Below are 14,170 nucleotides of genomic sequence, written 5' to 3'. Positions count from 1 at the left end.
ACAATTCATTAAATAGAATAACATAGATAGATAGATAAAAAGAAAAAAATGGCAGAATGGCATAGAAGTAATTAACGTTTGTTTAGAATCAATAAAGAAAAAAACAATTATCAACAATATATTAATACAATATGGTAGGAGTTAAATGTAAAAAACCAAAAACAACAACAACAACAACAAAGAAACAGATCAAGAACAAGTGTTGCACTCTTGCACTGTCAGCATGTTCAAATCAAATGTTTAAAAAATGTTATCAAAAGTAATGATAATTACAATAATTGCATTATACTGTATTAGTCCTTACCCTGCCTGTATACAAGTTCTTGTTTATTCACCCAGCAATACAAAACAATGGTATTAGGTGGAACGACTGCAACATTTGACAAGCAAAGTAGGTACAGTATCTACTAGTTAACTGAACATATTTCAAGACAATTAACTCTGGATAACTGGATAAAACCTTCCTGGAAATAAATCTAAAATGTCAGTAATATCTGATTCTGACATTTATATCCAGACAGTCTTTTAGAATGACAAAAATAATTATTACAGCTCTTGTCCTGTCCTGTCCCTCTCCTCTCCTCGCCTCTCTGTCTGTGACTATCATTATCTGTAGCTTTTATCTTAGCTTAACAGCACTCGTAATTGAGTCGGCTTTTGAACAATGCAGGATAAATGTTGCAGACAGCCTGGACCTGGTGCTTTTAGTAAATGGGATGTGTGTTGTTGTAACTTACGTAACTATGTCTGTGTGATATACACACCTCTTACCCCGCGAAGCACGGTGTGAGTAGCAGGCTCCGCCCACACGCTGCTGCAGCCATAGGCGGAAATCCCGGACATGTCCCCCCTGTCCCCCCCAGAATAATTTCAATAATAATTTTTGAACAATGCAGTAGCATTTATTGAAAACACAATGTAAGCGGTGCTGATTATTATCACGCATTAATGTGCTATTTACATCTTTAAAGATTTAGTCCCCCCCCCCCCCCATTCCTACAAATGGTTGAGTCCACCCCACACTCTTTCCAACGGGCGGAGCTAACAGCTGCAGCAGTAAAATAGCACATTATTGCGCGATTATAATGAGCACCACTTACATTGTGTTTTCAATAAATGCTACTGCATTGTTCAAAAATTCTTAATTGGGTCTCAAATTATTCTAGGGGGGAACAGCTTTACCGGAGGTCCCCCCTGCCCCCCCCAGGATTTCCGCCTATGCTGTCAGTTCTTGGTTGGATATGTCCCATTCAATCAATTTTTATCTCAGAGTGCTGAGGATGACTCCAGGAGCAAAGCTGCTGTGTAGTGGGGTGATGTGGCCACAGGGGGGTGCCAGGGTCAACAAAAACTTGTAACAACTTCCTTGTAGTGGCCTACTGATACCTAAAAATTTATACCAGAGATTTTTTTTTTTTTTTTAATTAACCTGGTTCCATTATTTATTTATTCAGTCAGTCATTTATCTTTAATTCTTGTCACCGGTTGAATTATGTCTGGTTTTGGTTGAATATATCTTATTGAATTATTTTTTGTCAGAGTGCTGAGGATGATTGAGGAGAGAAGCTGCTGTGTAGTGTGGTGGTGCAGCCGCAGGGGGGCGCCAGAGTCAATTAAAACTTAAAGTTACTTGTAGTAAGTCTAATTATTATATCAATGTTCACTGACATGTGAGTGAATATATCTCCTCACCTGTCACCTGTCTCTAACATGTCCCCTCTCCGTGTCTCCCTCGGCAGACTTCAGCCTCCACACAGAAACCTGAGCTGACGGTGAAGTTATTTTCTGTCGGCTCACTCGGGGCTGCCTGCGCCTTTAAGAGCCTGTTGAGTTGAGCTCCGATGACGACATCCTTTTATTTTTAACGCAGTGACCTCATCTCTGATGGCAGCAGGACTCCACCAGCGGCAGGACTCCACCAGCCGAGCGTCCCTCTTCTCCCCCGGCCTCAGCTCCGTCTCATACCCGGTCCACTCTCCGCCACACGGAACCAGCCTCCATCTTTAACCCGGCCGGACGGTTGAGGAGCCGCTCGGACTTCTGACGTCGAGTTTTTCAAACGGTGAGTTGACCGAAGTGTCCGGTCCAAGTCCGCGATCCGCGGCTGCTGGAGTTCCGTTAACGGGCCTCAAGTCAAAGTTTAGTTGACGTGTGTGTCGAAGAAGAAGTTGTGTTGAAGAAGACGAAGCAGCAAAATGTCTCCTTCTTCTTCTTCTTCGTCTTCTTCTTCTTCTTCACGGTGTTTTTGTAAGAATCGGCCTGGCGGTCAGTGAGTCGTTCACACCGACAAAATGTCAGAGAACAGCGAGTAACGACACCAGAACCACCGAGGAACTGTGTGGAAATGTCGACCCGACCGTCCGAACTCTATTCTACACTCACCAACTCATTACAGACACTGTATACAACTTTTAATCAGCTGACATCAAAGTTAAACCTCACAGTTCCATTAAACTCCCCTTTAATAATGCCAAACCTCATTTAAAAAAGTGGCATTTTAGCAGATACAGTATGTGTTACATTAGCATTATTTGTACAGTAAATCCTTTATTTCTTTCGAATAATGATCACAATTTTTAACAAATGTCATGAGAATTGATCCAACCTGTGTTTATACACACATAAACTAATCTATAACTGCTTCCTGTCTGACATTAAACCTTTAATTTACATGAAAATGTCACTAAAAAACATCTACAGGTTCATCCAAACTCATCTTATACACTTATTTACTCATTAAATGCACTTTATACAACCTTTAATCAGCTGACATCAAAGTTAAACTCCCCTTTAATAATGCCAACCCTCATTTAAAAAAGGGGCATTTTAGCAGATTACTTTAGCATTTTTTGTACACTAAATCCTTAATTTTTTATCATTACTTTTGATTTATAGTTAATAACATCAAAGTTAGAAGCACATCTCGTCCAAATTTGTCTAATATTCTCTTAAAACTTTATTTTTACACATAAACTAATTTAAGACTGTTTCCTGTTTGACATTAAACCTTTTATTTATATCTTCCCTGATTGAATACAAAAACTAACCTGAACATCTGAAAATGTGAAGTCTTATATAATTTATTATCGAGCTGTAAACATGAACTCAATGCTATTTTTCCAATATTACCTCAGTGTTTGATCTGTTTATATTATGTAGTAAATGTACTCAAGTACTGCACTTAAGTTACATTTTGAGGTTTATTAAAATAGTCTATAATAAATGTTTATGTGTCGCACTTGTTCAAGCAGCGTTACAAACAAACAACAACATCTGTTGTGTTACACTGAAGAGTTTTAACTGTCAAACAGATCAATAAGACATTTGGACGCCACGGTCGACAGTTTTCATGAGTTTCTGATGTTTTGTTGACTAAATGATTAACCTGTATATTATATTTTCAGAAGCATTTGACAGATTACTGCAGAACAGGAGAATAATCTCGAGCTGCTGCACAGCTTCAGTAACCTCCTGTTAAAAATACCTCAGTGGTCAGTTTCACATCTTATTTAGAAGCTCACGTTCGTTAGATTCATTTAAAAATTGATCAATACAAATCAATATCTCACTGATGATCCTGAGAACTGTGAACAAAACCAACAGCACAATAAACCGCTTAAAATAACATCTTAGCTTTTAAAATGGCCTCTGATGAGTTTCCTACAGGATGAATTAACATTCAAAGGGGAAATAAAGAGCAGGGTTTTTTAACTTGTTGTCTACATTCAGTCAAAAGAAGATGATATTAAAGGTGAGATGTATAAAGGAACACATTGTTAGTGTAATATGTCATATTCACCTTCTCAGACTTCACACTGTAACTGTTGGACTCTAAACTTCCCCTCATCTCTGGATGTGTTTTCACTTTCAGCGATGGCGGCGCTGGTTTCGGTGACGTCGTCTGTACATTAACTGTCTCTCTGCTCGCTGACACCAGATCAGGTGACACATCTGACACTTGGCCTGCGTTGGTGACTAACGGCCGTTTTATTGTATCCTGTGATTTTAGTCTCGACTCATTGAGGAAGTCGACGTTGAGCTCTGAGAATTGATGGGTTTGTTTTTCTGCGCGAGGGGATTTTAAAGGTCGGCGTGAACGAGAGAGTGACGAGATCAGCAGCATCCATGTGTCTGTGCTCGTCAGGGGGAGGACTTATTTTTATTACACACTAATTATAGATCAGAGTTCAGCTTTATTTAGGAGGTGAAGACATTTATAAAGACGGATCCAACGGGCTTAAAGGAACAGTACACGCTAAATCTGAATTATCTTCAGTGAGTTTTGGTGAGTATTAAAAACAGTTGATATTATAACTCTTCATCATCAGTGTTGTACAGAGAAAATCTAATCCTGTATTTAAAATATTCCTCTGTAGAACTGATCAGGTAAATATAGAAGCTCATCAGTGCCAGAGGGAATTATAAGATGTGTTTTTTTAGATAATAAGAAAAATGTAACTTTTAAATTCAGTCAGATGCTAACAGAAATAAGAAGCTCGTTGGTCTGCAGAAGAGAACCGATCACAACCTGATCTGAGGAGACGTTACGTACACCTCAGTCGGGGTGCATGCCAACACTTTTATCTCAGCAGCTGCGGTGAAGAGTTCAGCTGTAAAAAGGACGAGGATAACATCTGGAGTGGAGCCTGAGCGACGTGTCGGTGAGCTGATGACATCGTCCTGTCACAGATGTATCAGTGTATCGACTCAGTGGTGGATCATAGTGAGGAGATGATGACTGGACTGTCAGTTTTGGGTGAACTGCTCCTTTAAGATCAGTGTTATTAACACTGTAGTTTATAATTTGTTGTATTTCAAACATCTTTAACTCGTTCTGACTCTCCTGGCATCACCAAACTGCTCCGTTGTATAAAATCATGTTACATCCTGATGGTTCTGGCTCAGGTGAGGTGAGACAGGTGAAGCTGTCTGCCTCTGATGTCAGCGAGAGGTTAAAGTCCTCTGATTGGCTGATTGACCGCCGTCACAGCTGAGATATTAACCTTCGGTCAGAGTGGGCCGACAGGTTGAACCAGCAGACACACCTGCTGCAGGTGTGACCAGGAAGCAGCCGCTCGCTGTTTCTGCTCAGGACGCTGAGATCTGAGGTGCTGCGTGTTAAGATGGCCGCTCATGTTTCTGATGGATTATATTCTGATGTCATTACGTCTGGAAACACGCGCTGGGTTTGGTGATTGTGTCTCCAGACGTACATGTTTGTTCACGTTGTGTAACTTCCTCTGATACGAGACGTGTTTGTTCTGTGTGACATGCAGACAAACATACGATCAGTTTGAGAATAATCAGAAGATAATCAGATGTTTCTGTCGGCCAACACTTTCCTCCACGTCTGTCCGACGAACACAGACGGCTGTTGGATCCAAACGTTTCCTCCGTCCTGTCACGTTTATACCAGCAGCTTCTGGTTAATGTGCCACAGTGACAGCAGTCACATGGAAACATTTGGATCCTGAACGCACCTCTCAGATCATTACAGCACACTAAAGAGAACCTGCTGTGACCTGCTGTCGGCCTTCTTCAGAAGCAGCTGTCGAGTGTTTATTGTGAATGTAAAGAAGTAGTTTTGGTTGTGATGACAGTGTTGTGAGCATGATATAAGTATGATTGTAAGTATCAGCCTCTGTCGTCCTCGGCCTCGCCTGCTGCCTGTGTGCCTTCTGTCTGTCGTCACGTTCCATTTTTCACTTCCTGATACCAAAAACCTCCAGAGAGTGAAGACAGACAGGTGCAGCCAACAGTTTAAAGCAGCAACTTAAATACATCTAAGAAATCTAAAGCCAAGTTGCTTCAGTGGACTTAACGAGTCGGCATTTCCACTCAGTGTGTGGCGGTATGCACCTTTAATGTTGGTTCTGTGTGCAGTCACAGCTGTCGTCTCTGGACTGGGTCGTGTTGTTCAGGTTCAGCAGAACACAAAACAACTGTAACTTTCAATCTGTCGATCCCAAATATCTGTTTTTATTCTCCTTGATGTGTAATAATCCATATCGGCCTCATCGATCGACGACTCATTGATCATTCATGTTTAAAAGTTTAACAAACAACCTCAAAGATGTGTCAGTGAAAGTGACATCTTTTATATATTGGTAAGTTAGAACAGAACTGAAGAGAATGAACCAAATACTGTTTATAAATATACAACATGATATGATAATAATAACGTAACATTGTCCTTTAAGGAGCTCGTAACTTTTCTTCTTTCTAACTGATAAACAAACGACTTCTTCACTTTATTTGCCACCCAGTTAAATAAATGAACAACATGTGTTTATCCACCAGGTGTTATAGAATAACTTCAGAACTCATCGTCCTCCTGCGTGAACCTGCCAACAATGACTGGTTCTTAAATTAATGAATATCTGTTGTTATGTATCTGCTGCTGGTTCTCTGTGGATCGTTAAAGGAACAGTTCACACTACTCGTCATTGATATAAACAACGTCCGACTTCTCTGATTGGTTTCTGAGTTTCCTCTGATTCATATCAATGTGAACAGAATCTAGTTGATAAAGAGCCGTCTCTGTTCATTCGTTGGTTTGTTTTACATAATAGAACTTTATATTCAGTTGGCTGATTAATGAACCGACCAGAAAACTGATCCAGAGTCAGTGAGTCAGCTCATTTAGAGCAGAGACACTTTAACTGTGACTGAACTGAGTCTTTAACATCTGGTCCCTGAACACTGAGGAGTTCAACCTGCTGACCTGTGATGGGTCCAACATGTCTGTGATTGATCAGTGATCCATCAGTGATCTGTGAACACGATCGTCAGAAGCAGAAATGAACCTGAGTGACTTCCTTTATCTGCGTCTTGATGCTTCAACAACATTTATCAACTTAAGTTACTTTACAGATTACATGCTGCATCTAAACCAGAGTACACATTGAAACACTTATCAGTAAAAAGATTTTTTTAAAGAAAAATGAAAACTCAAAAGGTTCAACAACTGAATATGATGTACAATGCAGTAATAATACTTAATGTAGACATGAACTAATTTACAGTATGACAGGAAAGTGTGCTTAATTTTAATTCATTTTTTATTGACTTTTCATTCATTTCTTATATTTATTTATGGATTGATTTATTTTTAAAATTCAAAAGGGAAAACATGAATCAAACTGCATTTTTTTGAAGTTTTTATTTTCACTTACATAACTGTCTTTAATTATTGGACTGTTGAACACGATGGACATCAGAACGGAGCGGTGCTGTTGTCTGGTTCTGTCTGAAAGGCTTCACCACATTTACATCTATGAGACTCAGTGTTAGAAAGAGCAGAAAATAAAACCAGTGTAGAGAAATATGATCCAGCACTGATGAGAAAGATTCTTCAACATCAACCTCCAAGATACAAAGTGAAGATGAGCAACAGTTCTTCATCTGTCAACAGTTTGCAGGTGAAACAAAGACGGAAAGAGAAAAGCAGAGATTTTACACGAGTTCACAGCAGTCTGAGCTCGACTGTTTCAATGGATTAATATCATATCATGTTGGACCTTTTCTGATATTTTACAACTCATCTCACTTGATTGTTGATGCTGGTAAATGAACATATTTTCCCTCCTGACTGCAGAGAACATCAAGTCTCTCTTATAGTGACATTGACATGTTATTTTGTTCTCTCCTAACGTGATGGAGCCCTGACACATGCAGACACACAATGCTTTTTAAATTGTGCACATTCACTGGGCAAAGGAAGAAAACTAGGCGTCATGTGTGGAATCACAGTGTCGTCTTATCGGCTGTCATATTAGCACACATGTCCTGCTTCATTTTAAAACCTTTATGGGTCCATACTGATGACGGGCCGGTGTTCTGGTGCATCAATAACTTCCAGTTCTGTTGTCAGAACCAGAACAAACCTGCAGAGTCGCTGTGTGTTCAGGATATCAGAGAATCAGAGACAGAAAGAAAACAGAGCAGTTCAGACTGCAGCACTGACAGTCATCTCCACTTGTTGTGATTGGTCCGTCAGTCACTGCTGGATGAAGCTCTCCTCTCCACTCCACCTCCCAGTAACACGGCCCAGTCAGAGCCTCTCCACCCACCAGCTGATGGTGCTGCTTCAACCTCTCTGGATCATCAGGACACAGCTGATCCTCTCAACACCTCCAACTTTCATCACTACCAGCTGATGAGAGAATGAGAGAGAGCAGAAGTGATACATGAGTGTTTCCAGAGACTCCCTCCATCAGCTGTCAGTCAGTGATATAAAGACCAGCAGGACTTCAGTCCTGTTCAGACCACAAGTGGAGCGGCTGTGTAGCGTAGCCAGCTTCCTTTCAGCTTCATGTTAACGTGTTGGAGTGAAGCTCACAGGTTTACTCTGCAGGTTTCACTCAAGTACACAGTGAAATAAACTGCAGAGAGTCCCTGAACGCATCATGGCTGCAGAAACACTTTAATGATGATTAACAGCTGTCAATCATCATTAAACCCGAGTCCCTGTCCACAGTTTGATGTTGTTGTGAAATGTTGTTGTGTTTTGACCTTCAGGGCCACCGTAGACCTGAGAGCTGTGACACAGATCAGCTGATCAGTTCTTTAGTGTTTTAGAGAGATCACATGTGATGAATGAGGACGACTGTCTCTACACATCCTGTGATGCTGTCAGCTGTAATCCAGCTTTACTTCCTGTAGACATGAACACAACAACAACAGTCGTCTTCACATCAACTCAACACCAGATCACAACAAGCTTCTGGCTCGTCTGATTGGCTGACTGTTCTCTCTCTGTCTTTCTGTCCAATCATGAAGCCTGTCACCGTTCTCCTCTCACAGCTTCACTGAGGAAAACAGGAAATAGTGGATCTTCACTTTGATACTGACTGTGTTCAGAACAATACTGCTGAAACCAGCGTGGACTGACTCCAACCCTCTACTGACCTCAGAGTCTCCAGTCTACAGTGTGGACTGTCCTTCAGATCAGACAGCAGCTTCACGTCTGAGTCCTTCAGGTTGTTGTGTCTCAGGTTCAGCTCGCTCAGATGGGAGGGGTTGGACTTCAGAATTAAGGCCAGATAATGACAGATGACCCATGACAACCTGCAGTTCCACAATCTGAATAAAGAATAAATGATGAAGATAAAAATGAATTTATAATTCAATCAGATGTGTTCAGGTTTAAATGTGCAGCTCAACATCACTGTGTCCTAATTAAGGTGCTCCGATTGTTATCAGACGATATTGGTTCTGAACAGTTTGATGGGTGGTCTCTAAAAGGGCCAATCAGAAGAGCCGATCAGATAAACACAGGAGACAGTTTCTCTTTAATACATGCAGCATGGAGAGAAGAGCCACAGTATTCTCTGCAGTCTTCCACATTGTCTTGACTTGTATACAGCAGAACAGTGGTTACATACTTTATGACAGGTGTTACCCATGCCTTCCCCAAGGCAGTGACCCTCTGATGTTTGACTGGACAATAAGTGTCATCCTAGCTGCCTTCTGTTATCATCCTCATATGAACTCCTCACCTGTTCTATCCCTGACACCTCCCCACACCTCAGGTGAAGGGGAATCTCCCCTCCTCTCACATCCTGACATCTTCTCTACCATACATTCATATTTGAATCCACAACTGTTTAATTCCCACCAGTTAGAATAGTGTGTAACTATAGTGGCCTGTAAAGACGGACTAGTGAGTAGATGAGTCTCCGTGTTCGCTGTGAGGACGTTTAATGTCCCCGACAACCTCTGTAGTCTCATTCAGACACTTGTTAGCAACCGCTAACTGTTTTTAACACATGAAGAGCTTCAGAATTAAACTGTGGGACATTTAATGATGGATTTTATGTTGGAGAACAAAACGTGTAAATATGTTCAGCCTGTGGTAACCACACACCTTATTTCACACATTTAACTGAAAACACATTCAACACACTCACAGACTTTGAGACGAGGGAACGGATGTGCTAACATGCTAACATGCTAACATATTTCTGGTGTTAGGACTACAGACTACACCTCTCTATAGGGAGGGGAAGCCCCGCCCCTTCAGGTGGACCTCATGGGACCTGATTTCAGTCTAGAAAGTGTCTGTTTGTGGTAAATAAAGTAAAATCTCATGTAGTTTTGTGTTAAAGCGCTCAGTGAACTACTTCGTCTCACTCAACATACGTCACCAACAGCAACATGGCCGCCGCCTCCACACAGAAGAAGGTGTGGTCATACTGACAGCTGCAGTTATGTGAAAGGAGAGTTGGTCAGTTCTGTGAGCTGCTGATATTCAGGACGACTCTACAAGGTTTCAGTCAGCGTTAAACCAGACGTCACTTAACGACTGTTGGCTGTGTCGTCTTCATAATCACATATTTTCACAGTCTTAGATTTTATTACTTTTATGACAAACTGAGACTTTCTTGAGAAAATGTTTCTTTTAAACGAGGGGGGGGGGCGTGGCTTCACCTCTCTATTGTGGATCATCATCATGGTGACATCCTGTCAACACAACATTCACCCACCTGTTCACATCAACACACATTAATAACTACAATTATACTGTGTGTGTGTGTGTGTGTGTGTGTGTGTGTGTGTGTGTGCGAGAGAGAACTGAGGAATATTTAAAACAATTCAATAAACAGAAAATAAACACATGAACTGACTTCAGAGTCTCCAGTCGACAGTTTGGACTCAGCAGTCCAGAACACAGCAGCTTCACTCCTGTATCATTCAGGTCGTTGTTACTCAGGTCCAGATGTCTCAGATGTGAGGGGTTGGACTTCAGAGCTGAGGCGACGACTTCATAGTGAGTCTCTGAGAGTCGACAGTCAGTCAGTCTGTGAATACAGATATTAAATCATTTAAAATCAGATAAAATGTGACACTTTACTATGAAAACAGACTCTATACATTTTGCATCACAAAGCACATGAACATGAGCAGCTGTAGCTCAGCTGGTCAGCTGTTCGGCCTGAGCTGCTCAGTCAGCGATCACAAGGTTTGTAGTTTGAAACTTGAGCTCCTCGGCTCCACATGAGCCTCCAGACTTTGACCTGCCTGAGGAGATCAGCTGGGCTGAATCAGTGGCCCATTTTAAATCCCCCTCAAAACACACCTGTATAAAACGCCTTTTAACGGCTGATTCTGATGATTTCATATTTGTTTGATTTTGGTTTGACATATTTGTGTTTGTTTGTTTTCTTCATTCTGCTGTCTTTATATTCATATTTATAATTGTCTCTGTAATACTTTTCGTGTGAGTCTTTCATTGTTGTGCTGTTTTATTTGTGTCCAACAAACTGATGTGAGTGCTTTTAAAGTGCCATATAAATAAACAGAAATACATGTTGAAGTGTCCTTGAGGGAAATAATGAAGCAGAAATGACAGTTTAGGACAAAAGTGTTGAAATAAGTGAGACGTAAACGTGTCAGATGTTAGTTTACAGGCTGCTGTGATTTATATTGGTTCAGCTTCATGTTCACATGATGATCAGTGAACTGTGAAGTCACTGTAGGTTGGAACTGCACTCGTATGTATTTACCTCACTTATGCGTTCATTTAATTCCTCACACTAGAGAAACTGAAGAATTACAACTAAACATTGAGTTATTATAATTTTATTGGTAATAATTTTCTCACCTGGCTGAGTTTAATATTTTGAGAACTTCATGTCATTTCTACTCTGAGCTTGGTGATGATCATTTATTCAATCAGCAGGTTTAATACTTGTTTTGGTAAACGTGTATAGTGTTGAGGTTTTATATTATTCATGTGTGTAAAGTGTTGATCTTTAATACTGAAGGCTTCAGCTTTACCTCACTTCATAATGTTTAACACATCTGGACTTACACAGCTATTCTACAGTTCCTCACAGCTGGAATCAGTCTCCATCGTCCCTGTTCTGATGTGTTGTACTTCTGCAGGTCCAACTCATCCAGAACCTCCTCTGACATCTGCAGCATGTAGGCCAGAGCTGAGCAGTGGATCTCAGAGAGTTCCTTCTCTGATCTGTTCTTTGACTTCAGGAACTCTTGGATCTCCTGATGGACTGAGTGGTCGTTCATCTCCGTCAGACAGTGGAAGATGTTGATGCTTCTGTCAGGAAAGATCTCATAACGGTTCATCTTCTTCAGGTTGTTGATGGCTCTCTGGATGATTTCTGGACTGTTGTCTGTCTGACCCAGCAGGCCTGCTAAGAGTCTCTGGTTGGACTTCAGAGAGAGGCCATGAAGGAAGCGAACAAACAGGTCCAGGTGGCCAGTTTTACTCCTCAGGGATTCCTCCATGGCACTTCTCAAGAAGTCATTAAGTGATGAATAATGGGTCTCATGGGTATCAACTCTTCTACCAATAACCTTAGAAATCTTCTCAAGAAAATACTTTTTTCTCAGGAAGTACTCCAGTACCTCTGTGTTCCTGTTGGTGTAACAGTGGAACATGAAGACTGCAGCCAGAAACTCCTGAACGCTCAGATGAACAAAGCAGTAGACTGTTTTCTGGAAGATCACACTCTCTCTTCTGAAGATCTCTGTACAAACTCCTGAGTACACCGAGGCCTCTGTGACATTAAGACCACAGCGCTCCAGGTCTTCTTGGTAGAACATGATGTTTCCTGTCTCCAGATGTTCCATCGCCAGCCTCCCGAGCTTCAGAAGAACTTCCCTGTCAGCCTCCGTCAGCTCCTGTGGACTCGTCTCACGTCCCTCATGGTACTTCTGCTTCTTCCTCTTTGTCTGAACCAGCAGGAAGTGTGAGTACATGTCAGTCAGGGTCTTGGGCAGCTCTCCTCTCTGGTCTGTAGTCAACATGTGGTCCAGAACTGTAGCAGTGATCCAGCAGAAGACTGGGATCAGACACATGATGTGGAGGCTCCTGGAGGTCTTGATGTGTGAGATGATTCTGCTGGACAGATCTTCATCACTGAACCTCCTCCTGAAGTACTCCTCCTTCTGGACGTCAGTGAAGCCTCGTACTTCTGTTATCCTGTCCACACATGAAGGAGGGATCCGATTGGCCGCTGCAGGTCTGGAAGTGATCCAGACGAGAGCCGAGGGAAGCAGCTTCCCCTGGATGAGGTTTGTCAGCAGCACGCTGACTGATGACTTCTGTGTGACATCAGACACGACCTCATGGTTGTTGAAATCCAGTGAAAGTCTGCTTTCATCCAGGCCGTCAAAGATGAAGAGAAGTTTACAGACAGCGAGCTTCTCTGCTGTCATCTTCTGTAATGTTGGATGGAAAACATGGAGCAGCCTGAGAAGACTGTACTGCTCATCTCTGATCAGGTTCAGCTCCCTGAACGACAGCAGAACCAGCAGACTGACATCTTGGTTTTCGGAGCCCTCTGCCCAGTCCAGAGTGAACTTCAGCACCGAGAAGGTTTTTCCAACTCCAGCGACGCCGTTGGTCAGAACGACTCTGATGCGTCTCTGTTGGTCAGGTGAGGCTTTAAAGATGTCGCAGCACCTGATTGGAGGTTCACTGAAGGTCTTCTTCTTGGAAGCTGTCTCAAGCTGCCTCACCTCATGTTGGGTATTAACCTCTTCACTCTGTCCTTCTGTGATGTAGAGCTCAGTGAAGATCCTGTTGAGGAGGGTTCCACTTCCTGTTCCATCACTTCCTGTTCCATCACTTCCTGTTCCATCACTTCCTGTTCCATCACTTCCTTCAGTCACACGTTCACATCTCCTCCTCAGACTGATCTTATGTTCATCTAAAACCTCCTGCAGACCAACATTCACTGAAAAGAGAAAAATGTTGGAGAGAATTTGACAATCTGGGATTATTTTCATGATCAATAACAATCCATCAGTATCAGAATATATAAAGTTTGAATCTCTTCGGGTCTTTTCATTGACTTTGTGTGTAATCTAGACAATCTAGTCATTTGTCCTGGTGTTTGGTCTGAATGCCTCCGAAGTCTCTAAATAAATGTAATGACATGTAGAAGCTGAGATGTTTAAAGCAACATGATGTAACTTTTGGAGGTTAAAGCAGCAGCTTCAGAGTCGTGTTGATGGTCAGGTGTGTTGTAACAGGTGAACGGTGTCTCTGTCACTTGTAGGATCACAGCCTCACATACGTGTTCACTTCAACACGTAACATTGTGATGATGTCATGAGTTGTGTTTGTAGTCAGCACCTATATTACGTCTATATATATATATATATATATATATATATACATATACATACATATACATAT

The 14,170-nt window shown here is 41.6% G+C and overlaps 1 protein-coding gene across 1 annotated transcript; it reads right to left on the bottom strand.

Moving 5' to 3' along the window:
• Nucleotides 1-11,637: 11,637 nt before the first annotated feature.
• On the bottom strand, nucleotides 11,638-13,566 carry LOC115595792 (protein NLRC3-like; the record flags this gene model as incomplete). Its single annotated transcript, XM_030440617.1, has 1 exon — nucleotides 11,638-13,566. A coding segment is annotated over one exon (1,755 nt), but the record flags the coding sequence as incomplete, so codon positions are not given.
• Between the last annotated feature and the right edge of the window lie 604 nt (nucleotides 13,567-14,170).

This window comes from Sparus aurata, chromosome 14 (genome assembly GCF_900880675.1).
Source record: "Sparus aurata chromosome 14, fSpaAur1.1, whole genome shotgun sequence".
Classification (NCBI taxonomy): domain Eukaryota; kingdom Metazoa; phylum Chordata; class Actinopteri; order Spariformes; family Sparidae; genus Sparus; species Sparus aurata.
This window is presented reverse-complemented; position numbering and strand designations above follow the sequence as displayed.